General features: G+C 42.0%; 1 protein-coding gene across 12 annotated transcripts in view; it reads right to left on the bottom strand.

The window, feature by feature from the left end:
* Positions 1–14818, bottom strand: part of tbc1d7 (TBC1 domain family, member 7) — a 141025-nt gene that overhangs the window by 43345 nt on the left and 82862 nt on the right. For 6 of the 12 annotated variants that reach the window (XM_043718992.1, XM_043718989.1, XM_043718994.1 and 3 more), the window contains exons 9-10: positions 12820–12875; positions 3796–3862 (exon numbers count right to left, since the gene is read on the bottom strand). In XM_043718992.1, coding sequence (XP_043574927.1) covers positions 3811–3862; positions 12820–12875 — 108 coding nt within the window. In that variant the 3' untranslated portion in view covers positions 3796–3810. Of the gene's footprint in view, positions 1–3172; positions 3213–3795; positions 3863–12133; positions 12876–14818 lie in introns of those variants that run through there. The other 6 variants (XM_043718996.1, XM_043719000.1, XM_043718995.1 and 3 more) reach the window with 4 other exon arrangements.

A 14818-nucleotide genomic window follows, 5' to 3' on the forward strand; every position in this document is an offset into this window, starting at 1 on the left:
TTAGCGTTCATTAGCAGCGGGATTGAATTCAAGAGTCGTGAAGTGATGTTGCAGCTGTACAGGACTTTGGTTAGGCCACAGTTGGAGTACTGTGTGCAGTTCTGGTCGCCTCACTTTAGGAGAGATGTGGAAGCTTTGGAGAGGGTGCAGAGAAGATTTACCAGGATGTTGCCTGGAATGGAGAGGGAGTCGTACGAGGATAGGTTGAGAGTTCTCGGCCTTTTCTCGTTGGAACGGCGAAGGATGAGGGGTGACTTGATAGAGGTTTATAAGATGATCAGAGGAATAGATAGAGTAGACAGTCAGAAACTTTTTCCCCGGGTACAACAGAGTGTTACAAGGGGACATAAATTTAAGGTGAAGGGTGGAAGGTATAGGGGAGATGTCAGGGGTGGGTTCTTTACCCAGAGAGTGGTGGGGGCATGGAATGCGCTGCCTGTGGGAGTGGTAGAGTCAGAATCTTTGGTGACTTTTAAGCGGCAATTGGATAGGTACATGGATGGGTGCTTAAGCTAGGACAAATGTTCGGCACAACATCGTGGGCCGGAGGGCCTGTTCTGAGCTGTATTGTTCTATGTTCTATGTTCTAACTGTTTGTGCTTGTATCTCATGATCCTTATTCATTGTACTAGGCACATTTATGTAATTGCATTATAATCCTGTCTTCAGCTCCTCTAGTCCTTGTCAAGTCTGCTTCTACATGGCATGTTCAGCTTCTCTCCTGTTCCCTGGATGCTGCCTGACCTGCTGCGCTTTTCCAGCAACACATTTCCAGCTCTGATCTCCAGCATCTGCAGACCTCACTTTCTCCTTCTCTAGTCATGTCCAATACACTCAATTTATGCACCTTATTTCTCTTTCCTGCTTTTTTTTAGTGCCCACCCTCCTGGCAATTTGGTTTAAATATCCTCCACCACAATGGTGAAGAGGTTCTGACGAAGGTCACTAGAACTGAAATATAAACTCTGCTTTCTCTCCACAGAAACTGCCAGATCTGAAGTTTTTCAGCAATTTCTGTTTTTATTCACAATTGTGTATTTCTGTGGTGAGAACATCAGTCTCAATCCCAATTCAATCCCAAATCTCAATTTGAGGAAGGCGATGGCCTAGTGGTATTATTAATAAACTACTAACAGCTAATATTCTGGGGACAAGGGTTCAAATCCCACTGTGGCAGATTGTGTAATTTAAATTTAATGAAAACACTCTGGAATTAGGAGCTAATGATGATCATGAAACTGTTACTGGGATAAAAAATCTGGTTCATTGATGTCCTTTAGAGAAGGAGAAAGAACTGGAGATGCTGGAGGTCAGAGTCAAAGTGTGGTGCTGGAAAAGCACACTGGTTAGGCAACATCTGAGGAGCAAGAGAGTTGATGTTTCAAGCACAAGCTCTTCATCAGGAATGGGGGGAGTGGAGACAAGGGGGCTGAGAGAAAAATGGGAGGGGCATGGGGCTGGGAGGACAGTAGCCAGGAATGCATTAGGTAGATGCAGGTGGGGAGTGATGGTGATGGCTGGAGTAGATAGGAGGGAAGGAATTTGGACAGGTAGGACAGTTCAAGAGGGCAGTGCTGAGTTGGAGGGTTAAGGTGGGGGGAGGGAAGATGAGGAAATTGCTGAAATGGACATTGATCCTGTGTGGTTAGAGGGTCCCAAGGTGGAAGTTGAGGCATTCTTCCTGCAGGTTTTGTGTGGCTAGAAATTGGTGGTGGAGGAGGCCCAAGACTTGCATGTACTTGGCAGATGGGAGGGAGAGTTGAAGCGTTCAGGCACAGGGTGGTGGTACGTGTGTCTCAGATGTTCTCCAAAATGTTCTGCAAGTTGGCGTCCTGTCTCCCCAATGGAAAGGAGACCACATCGAGAGCAACAGACACAGTAGATGACGGGTGTGGAGATGCAGGAAAATCTCTGTCGGATGTGGAAGGATCCTTTGGGGTCTTGGATGGAGGTGGAGGTGTGGGCACAGGTTTTACACCTCTTGTGGTGGCAAGGGAAGGTGCGGGGAGTGGACTTAACAAGAGAGCTGTGGAGGGAATACTCTCTGTAGAATGTAGATAGGGAAATATATCTCTGGTAGTGGGGTCTGTTTGTAGGTGGCGGAAATGGCAGAAGATGATGCGTTGTATTCTGAGGTTGGTGGTGTGGTTTTCCATTTGAATGAGCTAGTACAGTGGATATGGTAGAAAACTGATAAATACCACATTTTCCTATACATTATCATGATGACAGGGAGTCGTGGGATGAAGCGGGGATTGAGCAAATGTGTGGAGACATAGCCTAGAGAGGGGATAAGGAAAAAAGTTAGGATTGTCAATATAAATCAGGGAAGGAGAAAATTATAGACAGGTGATAATGGAGATTGTGTGTGGGTTAAAATGGATTAGCAGTGCTGAAGGTAATCTATGATATGATAGGATCTGGGTTGTTGGGATGGGCAAACTACAGGTGGAAGGTCGTGTTCAAGCTCTAAAATTATTGAACTCAATAATGAAGGAGGCTGGGGGAGGAATCCTTAGTAGGTGTGGTGTCTATTCCAACACTTGTCCATAGGAACCTTGAATTTATCATCTTGTAAGCAACTATGAACAAGAATATTGTGTTCCCACACTTTCACTTTGACATTTCTGTGATCCTTTTCATTGCTGCTGCCACTGTTTCCCATTATACATTTATCAGTCTTTCCACTCTTCACCTGCCATCACATTGATTTCTAGGAGCAGTTGATAATCAGATTCCCACATGTGACTTGACTTCACATGCTTTCACATGAAAAACTCTCTGGATCTACTGTGCTATCTCTGGTGACAAGTGGATTTGGACTGAACTGGATGATTCTTTCAGTATGGTGATGTCAGATTCTTTGAGTCACAATTTTCTGAAACTACACTCTTAACTTTAGCACAGACACCAGACATAGTGAGTAGTTTACAGACTAACTGATTGCAGTGTGCCATTGTTGTGTTTGTTGCCTGAGTCAAAACTATAAAACTGGATGGAAAATCAAGTTATCATTTAAGTCATCAAGTATCTTGACAGGTTGTGCATTTTAGAAGGCAATTAAAGATCAGTAGCATTGTTTTGGGTCATTGTTGTTTGAATTCTGCCTTCATTACTCAATTCCCTGATTTCTCTCGCTCACCTTTTGATTCTGCCATCACATCCTTCAATAATTTAACCGCTTCAATTATTTGCCCCTAACCAGTGTTGATCTATGAAAAATAAATATTTTCTTTTAAGTTTATCTGCATACCTATATTTCCTTAGACCAGACACATTTTAGTGATTTTGCAATGTACCATATCCAAAAGATCACATTCACCAAAAGATCACAGCACCGAGGTTAGATTAGATTAGATTACTTACAGTCTTCGGCCCAACAAGTCCACACCGCCCCGCCGAAGTGAGGCAGCAGTGCTAACCGCTGTGCCACCGTGCCGCCCAACTTTTTATATAGGAATAATTCCCTCGTGGCTTTTACATTCTATACCAGAGAAACTGAACTACAATTACATTTACATTTTTTAGTGAGGCTATTTTAGATGAACTGTTTTTTATTGATACTCAGATAAACTTAGAGGTCAGCATGCTTTGTATACATTTTGAGTTGCTAAGGAAGCGACTGTAATCTGTTTAATTAAAGCTGTGAAAGGGTTCATTACAAAACATTACCACATGAAAATGGCCCTTCTTAATCTATTTCCTTTGCATTCATCTGCATTGTTAACATGCAATAGAAAGGAAAGGGCAGGGGGGCAAGAGAGGAGGAGCAGTGGTGTTTTTGATGAGGGATAAAAATTACAACTGTACTTAGAGAGAGGTCATTCTTGGGAATACGTCCAGAGACATTATTTGGGTGAAACTGAAAAATAAGAAAGGGATGATTACCTTACTGGGATTGTGGTATAACATCTACCTCCCCCCATTCCCCTCGCAACCGCAAATAATCAGCCGGAAATTGAGAAACAAATTTGTAAGGAGATCTCAGTTATCAGTAATAATAAGTTGGTAATGGGGATTTTAACGTTCCAAACATAGAATGGGACTGCTATAGGGTTAAGGGTTTATGTGAAAGGATATGTGGATGTACCTACTAGAAAAGGTGTAAAACTTGACCTATACTTGGGAAATAAGGCAAAGGAAGTGTCTAAGGTGTCAGTGGGGGAGCACTTTGGGGTCAGAGACCATAATTCTATTAGTTTTAAAACAGTGATGGGAAAGGTTAGACCAGATATAAAAGTTAAAGTTCAAAATTGGAGGTATTAGGCAAGAACTTTCAAAAGTTGATTGGGGTCAGATGTTTGCAGGTTAAGGAACAGTTGAAAGATGGAACACTTCAAAAATGAGATGACAAGAGTCCAGAGACATGTGTTCCTTTAGGGTGAAAAGCAAGGCTGGTAGGTGTAGGGAATGCTGGATGAGTTGAGAATTTAAGGTTTTGGTGAAGAAAAAGGAATGTGTCAGATATAGACAGCAGAGTTCGAGTGAATCCTTAGAAGATTATAAAGGCAGTAGGATTACACTTAAGAAGTTAAAAATCACACAACACCATGTTATAATCCAACAGGCTTATTTGGAAGCACTAGCTTTTGGAGCGCTGCTTCTTCATCAGGTGGTTGTGGAGAATAAGATGGTAGGACAGAGAATTTATAGGAAAAGTTTACAATGTGATATAGTTGAAATTATATATTGAAAAAGACCTGGATTGTTTGCTAAGTCTCTCATCTTTTAGAATGGGCATGTTAGTTTCAGTTCTTCCATAAGTAAATCCCAGAACTTTCTTAAAGTTACATTCTTAAGCGAACTTTAACAATAGGAGCCATGTTGGCCCAGATAATGCATTGAAGGTGTGAGGTGCCCTGTGTGAGGTTGTCTGTGCCCCAACTGATTCTAAAGGGATTTACAGAATTTTACATGGAATTTTACAGGGTGGGGGAGGGGGAGGGGATGAGTGTGTGTATATGTGTGGATGTGGGCGTGAGTGTAAAGGGGTATAAGTCTGAGAGATGATTTGGAGATACGGGTGTTGGACTGGGGTGTACAAAGTTAAAAATCACACAAGGAGAAAATGAGGACTGCAGATGCTGGAGATCAGAGCTGAAACTGTGTTGCTGGAAAAGCGCAGCAGGTCAGGCAGCATCTAAGGAACAGGAGAATCGACGTTTTGGGCATAAGCCCTTCTTCAGGAATGAGGACAACCCTGGCAAACACACACCCACCCCACACTCACAAGTTTGTGAGGTGAATTTGTATTTGCAGAATTACATTTTATTTTGCTTAAATCCATGTAAAATTCTGTAAATCCCTTTAGAATCAGTCTGAACGTTGGGGCACAGACAACCTCACACAGGGCACCTCACACCTTCAATGCATTATCTGGGCCAACATGGCTCCTATTGTTAAAGTTCGCTTAAGAATGTAACTTTAAAAAAGTTCTGGGATTTACTTATGGAAGAACTGAAACTAACATGCCCATTCTAAAAGATGAGACAAATCACACAACACCAGGTTATAGCCCAACACGTTTAATTGGAAGCACACTAGCTTTCGGAGCGTCGCTCCTTCATCAGGTGGTAGTGGAGGGCCTAATCCTAACACAGAATTTATAGCAAAAATTTACAGTGTGATGTAACTGAAATCATACATTGAAAAATTGATTGTCTGTTAAGCCTTTCATCTGTTAGAATACAGTGATAGTTTCACTTCTTTCATGTGTAAATCACAAAACCTTTCTTTTAAAATGCTGCATTCTTGGGTTAGCTGTTAACAATGGTGATAGCTAGACAATATGTTGAAGGTGTTAGCCCCCTGTGTTCTCTGTCTATGCCATGATGTTTAGATTGATTCTAATCTAAAAAGTGAGATAACGGAGTTTTACATGAATTCATGCAGTTTTTGAGCAAAGTACAATGTAACCCTGCAAGTACAAATTCACCCCACAAAATATATGTGCGCATGTGGGTCTTTGTTTGTCTATGTGTGTGGGTCTGTCTGGGTTGGGGGTTGTGAGTGTGAGAAAGTGTATGTGTGTGTGTAGTGAGTGCAGAGTGTCTTAAGTCTGTGAGGGAGTGCATGTGAGAGTGTGGGAGTGTGTGTGTGTGGATGTCTGTGCACGCGTCTGTGTATATGTGTGTCCGTGTGTATGTGTGTATAGGAATGCCTGTGTGTGTGTGTGTGTGTAGGAGTATCTGTGTGTGTGTATAGTGCAATGGTGGTCACCTGTAATGTGACATGAACCCAAGGTCCCGGTTGAGGCCCTCCCTATGGCTACCGAACTTAGCTATCTGCTCGGCCACTTTTCGCTGATGCCTGCCCCGAAGTCCGCCTTGGAGGATGGTCACCTGAAGGTCTGAGGTCAAATGTCACTGAGAGAGTGCTTGTGTAAGTGTGGGAATGTATGTGTGAGCATATGAGAGAGAGCTTGTGTATGGGTCTGTAGGTGTGTGTGCATCTGTGTGTCTGTGAGCATGTGTCTGTGTGTGTGAATAGGTTGGGGCTGTTTTCCCTGGAGTGTCGGAGTCTGAGGAGTGACCTTGTGGGTGGCACGGTGGCACAGCAGTTAGCACTGCTGCCTCACAGCGCCAGAGACCCGGGTTCAATTCCCGCCTCAGGCAACTGACTGTGTGGAGTTTGCACGTTCTCCCCGTGTCTGCGTGGGTTTCCTCCAGGTGCTCCGGTTTCCTCCCACAGTCCAAAGATGTGCATGTAAGGTGAATTGGCTATGCTAAATTGCCCGTAGTGTTAGGTAAGGGGTAAATGTAGGGGCATGGGTGGGTTGCGCTTCGGCGGGTCGGTGTGGACATGTTGGGCTGAAGGGCCTGTTTCCACGCTGTAATGTAATGTAATCTAATCTAATCTTATAGAGGTTTATAAAATCATGACGAGTGTGGAAAGGGTAGATAAACAAGATCTTTTCCCTGGGCTGGGGGAGTCGAGAACTAGCAGGGATAGGTTTAGGGTGGGGCGGTGGCAAATTTAAAAGGGACACAAGGAGCAACTTTTTCACACAAAAGGTGGTGTGTGTATGGAATGAGCTGCCACAGGAATTAGTGCAGCCTGGTACAATTACAGCATTTAAAAGGCATCTGGATGGGTATATGAATAGGAAGGGTTTAGATGGATATGGGCCAAGTGATGGCAAATGAGACTAGATTAATTTAGGATATCTGGTTGGTGTGGACGAATTGGACTGAAGGGTCTTTTTCTACGCTGTAAATCTCTATGACTCTAAGTGTTTACGAAAGAATAAATGACTTGTAAGTACAAACTAAGGAATTAATTCACTTGTCTTATTGAATATTCTGCTTTCCATTTTCTTCTGGCTTTATGACAAATCCGAGAATCCTCTATTCAACAGGCTTTACTTTCTAGCCTAGAGCACAATAAGTAACCCTGTAGTATACAGAGCAAAACGCAAATATTCTAATCAGCTGATAGGTGCTGCCTTGTTAGTTAAGATTTATCCTTTTATATTGTGATCGTAGAATATTTTTGAATCACAAACTGTCTGTTGTCCCCAGCTCTCTCTTCCTGATGAGTTGGTATAGTCACAGTGGAAATTGTCAACACATCGATTGGTGAATTAGATAGATACTTTAAATATCACACATTCAATCGAAGTAGCAGAATCTTCAGACTGTTTAAGTCAGTCTGGAATAAAATAAAAGGCAAAGTCTCCAAACTCCCAGAGGACGATAGGACTAATCTCTCATTAGAGAGACATGACTGGTGGTAGTTTGATTTGAGGATCACCACATCTCAGGTAAGCAGTAAGGTTGAGAAGGTGGACCTTTCATGATAACCTCAGCCAATGTAGGAGTTGAACCTGCACTGTTGGTATCACACAAACTAGCCAGTCAACTGAGCTAACCAACACCTACAGAAACCAACATTTAAAGACTGACCAATCGGATTCCTGCAAATTCTCAACAGCTCCCCTGCACTACTGTTCATGTTTGACTACACACGATGTGCATCAGAATGAGAGAATTGAAACAGGACTATTCTGAATAACATACCTACTGTAAAAATTGCTTGGATCAAAATATCTTGCATTTATATAGTGCCATTCATGACCCTCGGACATTTCAAAAGTGCTCTTCACGTAATAAAGCATTTTTAAATGTAGTCATTATTGTAAAATGTTCTATCGTCCTCACTGCTTTATGACTGAAAACACAGCAACTAATTTACACACAGCAAGATTAGATTAGATTTCCTACAGTGCCCAAGTCCACACCAACCATCCAAAGAGTAACCCACCCATTTCCCTACCCTACATTTACTAATGCAGCTAACATTATGGGCAATCTAGCATGGCTGATTCACCTGACCTGCACATTTTTCGGATTGTGGGAAGAAACCGGAGCACCCGGAGGAAACCACGCAGACACAGGGAGAATGTACAAGGTCAGGAAAATGTAACTTAAATTTAATTTCTTAATTGGAGCTCCCTATTTTTAAGGCATGCAAAATGACCAAAATTTAACAAGCCTATGTCAGCCCAAAAAACCGGTGCCTTTGAGACATGACAGTCAAAGAGTCCTATAGCACGGCTCTTCCGCCCAAACTGGTCCATGTTGACCAAAATGTTCATCCACACTAACGCAATTTCCTTCCACTTGGCCCATATCCTTCTAATCCTTTTCCTATCCATGTATTTGTGTTGTTAATGTACCCGCCTCCATCACTTCTACTAACAACTCATTCCATATGCGTACCACCCTCTGTGTAAAAAATTGCCCCTCAGATTCCCATTTATTCTTTCCCCTCTTACCTCTAGTCCTTGATACCCCAACCTTGAGAAAGCAATTGACCCTATCCATGCCTCTCATGAGCTTACAGAGGTATATATGAATCCCTCCCCTTGGTCTCCTCCGCTCGTCCAACCTCTTCCTACTACTCAGTTCCTTGAATCCTGGCAAAAGCTTTGTAAATTTCTTCTGCACTCTTTCTAGTTTCTTCACATTCTGCAAGGTGACCAAAACTAAATACAATACTCCATATGCGGCTTCACCAGTATCCTGCAATATAACTTTGCACCTTCTATACGCAATACCCTGACTGATGAAGGCCAGTGTGCCAAAAGCCTTCTTCACTGCCCTAAGTACCTGTGACTCAAGTTTTAGAGAACTGTGCACCTGAACTCCAAGGTCCCTCTGTCCCACTACACTCCTTACTGCCCTATTATTCACCATGAAACTCCTACCTTGATTTTACTTTCCAAAATTCAATACCTCTCACTCATCAATATTAACTTCATTGCAATTCTCGGCCCACGTCCCCAGCTGATCAAGGTCCTGCTGTAATTCCTGATACCAAAGAACAAAGAACAGAAAATTTACAGCCCAGGAACAGGCCTTTACGCCCTCCAAGCCTGAGCCGATCCAAATCCACTGTCTAAACCTGTCACCCAATTCCTAAGCATCTGTATCCCTCTGCTCCCCACCTACTCATGCATCTGTCTGGACACACCTTAAATGAATCTACTGTGCTTGCCTCTACTACCTCTGCTGGCAACGCATTCCAGGCACCAACCACCCTCTGTGTAAAGTACTTGCTGCGTGTGTGTCCCCCTTAAACTTTTCTCCTCACACCTTGTTACTGCATCCTTCAGCCTGGGAAAAAGTTTATCCCTATCTAACCTGTCTATACCCTTCATAATTTTATAGACCTCAATCAAGTCCCCCCTCAATCTCCTTTTTTCTAATGAAAACAACCGTAACCTACTCAACCTCTCTTCATAGCTGGCAGCTTCCACACCAGGCATCTGCAGTCCTCACTTTCTCCTAACATCCTTATAAACCTTCTTTGCATCCTCTCCAAAGCGTCCACATCCTTTTGGATGTGTGGCGACCAGAACTGTACACAGTATTCTAAGTGCGACCGAACCAACGTTGAGTACAATTTTAACATGACCGGCCAGTTCTTATACTTAAGTACCCCGTCCAATGAAGGCAAGCATACCATATGCCTTCTTGACCACTCTACACACCTGTGCAGCCACCTTCAGGGTACAATGAACCTGAACTCCCAGATCTTTCTGCTCATCAACTTTTCCCAAGGCTCTTCCATTTACTATATAATTTGCTCTAGAATTAGACTTCCCAAAATGCATCACCTCAAATTTGCCTGGATTGAACTCCATCTTAGATTAGATTACTTACAGTGTGGAAACAGGCCCTTCGGCCCAACAAGTCCACACCGCCCCGCCGAAGCGCAACCCACCCATACCCCTACATTTACCCCTTACTTAACACTACGGGCAATTTAGCATGGCCAATTCACCTGACCTGCACATCTTTGGACTGTGGGAGGCAACCGGAGCACCCGGAGGAAACCCACGCAGACACGGGGAGAATGTGCAAACTCCACACAGTCAGTCACCTGAGGCGGGAACTGAACCCGGGTCTCTGGCGCTGTGAGGCAGCAGTGCTGACCACTTTGCCACCGTGCTCCCCACATCTGCCACTTCTCCGCCCAACTCTCCATTCTATCTATATTCTCCTGTATTCTTTGACAGTCCCCTATGCTTTCTGCTACGCCACCAATTATGTCATATCCTTGATATTGATAACAATCTGTAATGGGCCTAGCACTCCACAATTCACAGACCTCCAATTGTGTATCCAATTTGCCAGGTTTCCCTGGATTTGATGTGATCTAACCTTCCAGAGTAGCCTACCATGTGGAACTTATCAAAGGCCTTACTGAAATCCATACAGACTACATTTACCGCTCTGCCCTCATCAAACTTCCTGGTCACTTGACCAAAGAACTCTAACAAATTTGTAAGGCATGATTTCCCACTTTCAAAGCCATTCTGACTACTTCTAATCATACCCTGCCTTTCCAAATGCATGCATAGCTTATCCCTCAGAATCTTCTCAAGGGGATTATTCCAAAGTAAAATAAAGCATTGTTGAAAATGCGCAGCAGGTCAGGCAGCATCCAAGGAGCAGGAGAGGCAGCATCCAAGGAGCAGGAGAATCGACGTTTCGGGCATGAGCCCTTCTTCAGGAATCCTAAAATAAAGCATTATCTGACTGGCAAGATTCTGTTATGAAGTTGAAAGCGTGTACTGTGCTTTAAGAAAGAGTCAATGCAGGTACCTGTCATGTTACTGACAGCAGTCACAGAGTGTGCTGGAAAATTGAAAGATGCAACATACTGTGGTAACCTAGATACCTCAATGCTTTCACAGCAGTTTGAATTCAACCAGTTTAAATTATGCCCCAAGCTACTAAAACCCAATTAAATTTGAGTTTAACTGTTTGACAACATCGAACCAATGAGACGATCTGATGATTTGGGGTATAAAAAGCAGGCATATTGGACAGTTAGCCAGAGAAAGAGCACCACCTGGCATTGTCAGACCGGCTGCCCGAAAGCCCTCTCTCTAAAAGGTACCATTTTCATAAGAAAAATCTGTGCAGAAGACCAAAGAGGATCCAGGGAGAGCTATAGAGGAGAATCGATATCCAAAGATGACAGCCGCTGCCTGGTTTTGAAAATTGATTTGCTATAAATTTAATAGGGGCTTTATCGGATCAGTGTATTGCTATAAAGTGGGAGTTAGATAACATATCGTTAAGACAAAAGAAGGCTTAGAGCTGTAAATGTTGTTGCTTAATGGTCACTTGTGGAGTGAAAGAGTAAAATTGTTATTTTTTCTTTAAATAGTGGAATTTAGATAGTTGTGTAATGGTGAGGTGAGCTTTTCTGTGTGTTTGTTTAATTAGCAGAAGAGTTCACCACCATGTCGTAACAATACCAAAGAATGCAAAGACAGCGAAGGTGATGGTTTAAAAAAAAACTTTTGGAAGATTTGTAACAAAATGAAATTGTAACTCAAAAACTGCAAATTATTAATTCTAGTCTCATTAAGGATATGTTCAGCCATAAAAACAGCAGCTAAAGTTATCTTGCAGAAATTATCTGTCTCTTTGAAATTATTTACAAATTAATATGTTCTACATAAAGATTCTTTAAATCAGAGTTGGATTCCAACCTAATTATAAGACATTAAAGAGATGTCTGGCATATCTTATCTGATGAGCTAAAAAATGTTAACAGAAATAATAATAAAAACAATTATTAATATTACGACTTTTTCTTATATTCAACATTTTTTAATATAAAAATGGATAATGGAATTTGGTAAGAGATAGCAAGTACAATGATAATAGAATTCAATCAACCCTTAGAGAAAAGCATGACTAATAGACAACAGCCAGTAACTTTGGAATGCAACACAGCAAGATCCCAAGACCTAGAGATTACAATAACTGTTGAGTATCATAAACAACTAAGAACATAGGGTTATCTATAGGAATGCCCACCATTGATCAGGGGTTTAACAAGATTGGCCCCACAGAAGGGAAGGGGAGAGTACAGTAACCATGTTGTGTATGATCATTGTAACATAAAATATATAAAAATACAACATTTTGCAGAAAATCAGAGTGTCACTGATCTCTCTTTTGATCTGAGTTTAAGATTAAGAAAACGATTGTATTTTCACATTGAAGCCAGATTCGGGGAAGATCCTCTGGCCTTTGGGGTCGGGGGTTGTCTTGCTCCTCCAATTTCTCTGTCTACATTTGTTGCCAGACCTGAACAGTTATAGCAGTTTCTGCTTTTATTTCTGAAGTCTAATGTTCAGTGTTTTGCTTTTGCTACATCATTGTCTTTGTCACTTAAAATCTATTACTCAGTTTTGTGCAAAATTATTTTAATAAATTATTAAATAGAAGATTTATTATTACATTAATTTCATTCAGTTTTAATTACACAGAGTGCACAGGAGTTCCAACATACTTGTGCCATAGGTCAATGGCCTTGCTGATGATGGCATCTGTATTCTCCTGTGGAATCTAAACGAACACAGAATTAGCATACTGTCACAAGGGAGTAAATACAGTAATGTTTATTTGGTGGTACAGAACTTGAAAACTGTTGAAAAGACATTTGGTCAAAGCTTTTCGTTTTGCACTCATCACGACAATTCTCAAGAGTACCAAAGTAAAGGGCAAACAACATTTATACTGTATGAGGGGACTGTGTTGGTTGGTTAACAAGTGGATTCTGACTTGGCATTGACATGGAGACTGCACCCGTTTGTGATTTGCCACATAATTCTAAGTATGTGCAGAATAATACTGACAACCAATTTAGGATTGGAGAAGGTGAGGACTGCAGATATTGGAGACCAGAGTCGAAGAGTATGGTGCTGGAAAAGCACAGGCGGTCAGGCAGCATCCGAGGTGCAGGAGAATCAATGTTTCAAATATAAGCCCTGCATCAGGAATGAGGCTAATTCCTGATGAAGGGCTTATGCCTGAAACCAAGTTAGGATTGTCAGTTGAGCTTCCAGTGTGATACACTGTTTATACTGGTAGCTACGTATGTTAATACACGGGACTCCGATTATTACAGACAGAAAGAAAAAACACTGAACCTGTTTCAACTCATCAAAGTCAATGACAGTCACTCTCAGGTTTCATCCTTCATGGAAAAGCTACGGTCAGAGTTAACCTGCTCCATTTTAATTGTGAACAAAGCTTTGCACTTAACTGTCAGTCATCATTAACAGGTGCATTCTCCAGGAAAATACTCTTAGCAATCAAGTTCACTTACCAACCAATCATCATACAGTGTGAATGTTGTTTATCCTTTACCTGCAATTGCAAGACAAAAAGGTCTGCTAAAAAATAATTTTTCAGCAAAATTAAATTAATATTGTCAACATCATATTGACACAATCATAATTTCCAATTATTTCTTAAATGTTACAATAGCAAAATAATTTTTAAAGATGCAAAAATGAAACATAAAATTACAGCTAGGGACATCTGGCAAGGTGTCATTTAAATTAAAGTAAAATACTGCAGATGCTAGAATTCTGAAATAGAGAATGCTGGATTACCTCAACAGATTAGATTATATTTTTTTTTGATTAGATTAGATTACATTACAGTGTGGAAACAGGCCCTTCAGCCCAATAAGTCCACACTGACCCGCCGAAGCGCAACCCACCCATATCCCTACATTTACCTCTTACCTAACACTATGGGCAATTTAGCATGGCCAATTCACCTGACCTGCACATCTTTGGACTGTGGGAGGAAACTGGAGCACCCGGAGGAAACCCACGCAGACACGGGGAGAATGTGCAAACTCCACACAGTCAATCGCCTGAAGCGGGATCTGTGAGATATGAAGTGTCATCTCAGACTCGAAACATTAACTTTATTTCCCTCTCAACAGATGGAGCCAGACCTACAGATTTGCTCTAGCACTTTCTATCTTTAAGTTCAGCATTTATTGCCCACCTTTAACTGTCCTTGAGGTAGTAGTGAGCTGTCTTCTTAAGAACATAGAACATGAAAGCACAGTACAGGCCCTTCAGCCCTCGATGTTATGCCTGCCTCCTCTCCTACCTAAGATCAAACTAACCTACTTACCCTTCATTGTACCAGCTTCCATGTGCCTATCCAAGAGTCGCTTGAATATCCCTAATGTATCTGAGTCTACCACTACTGCTGGCAGTGTATTCCACGCACCCACCACTCTCTGAGTATAGAACTGACCTCTGATATCTCCGCTAAGCCTTCCTCCAATTATTGAGGAATTATGTCTCCTCGTGATAGACATTTCTGCCATCGGAAAAAGTCTCTGGCCATCCATTCTATGCCTCTCAACATCTTGTACACCTTTATGAAGTCACCTCTCATCCATCTTTGCTCCAATGAGAAAGGTCCGAGCTACTCAACCTTTCTTCATAAGGCATGACCTCCAGTCCAGGCAGCATCTTGGT

The sequence above is a fragment of the Chiloscyllium plagiosum genome, chromosome 29 (assembly GCF_004010195.1).
Source record: "Chiloscyllium plagiosum isolate BGI_BamShark_2017 chromosome 29, ASM401019v2, whole genome shotgun sequence".
Lineage (NCBI taxonomy): Eukaryota > Metazoa > Chordata > Chondrichthyes > Orectolobiformes > Hemiscylliidae > Chiloscyllium > Chiloscyllium plagiosum.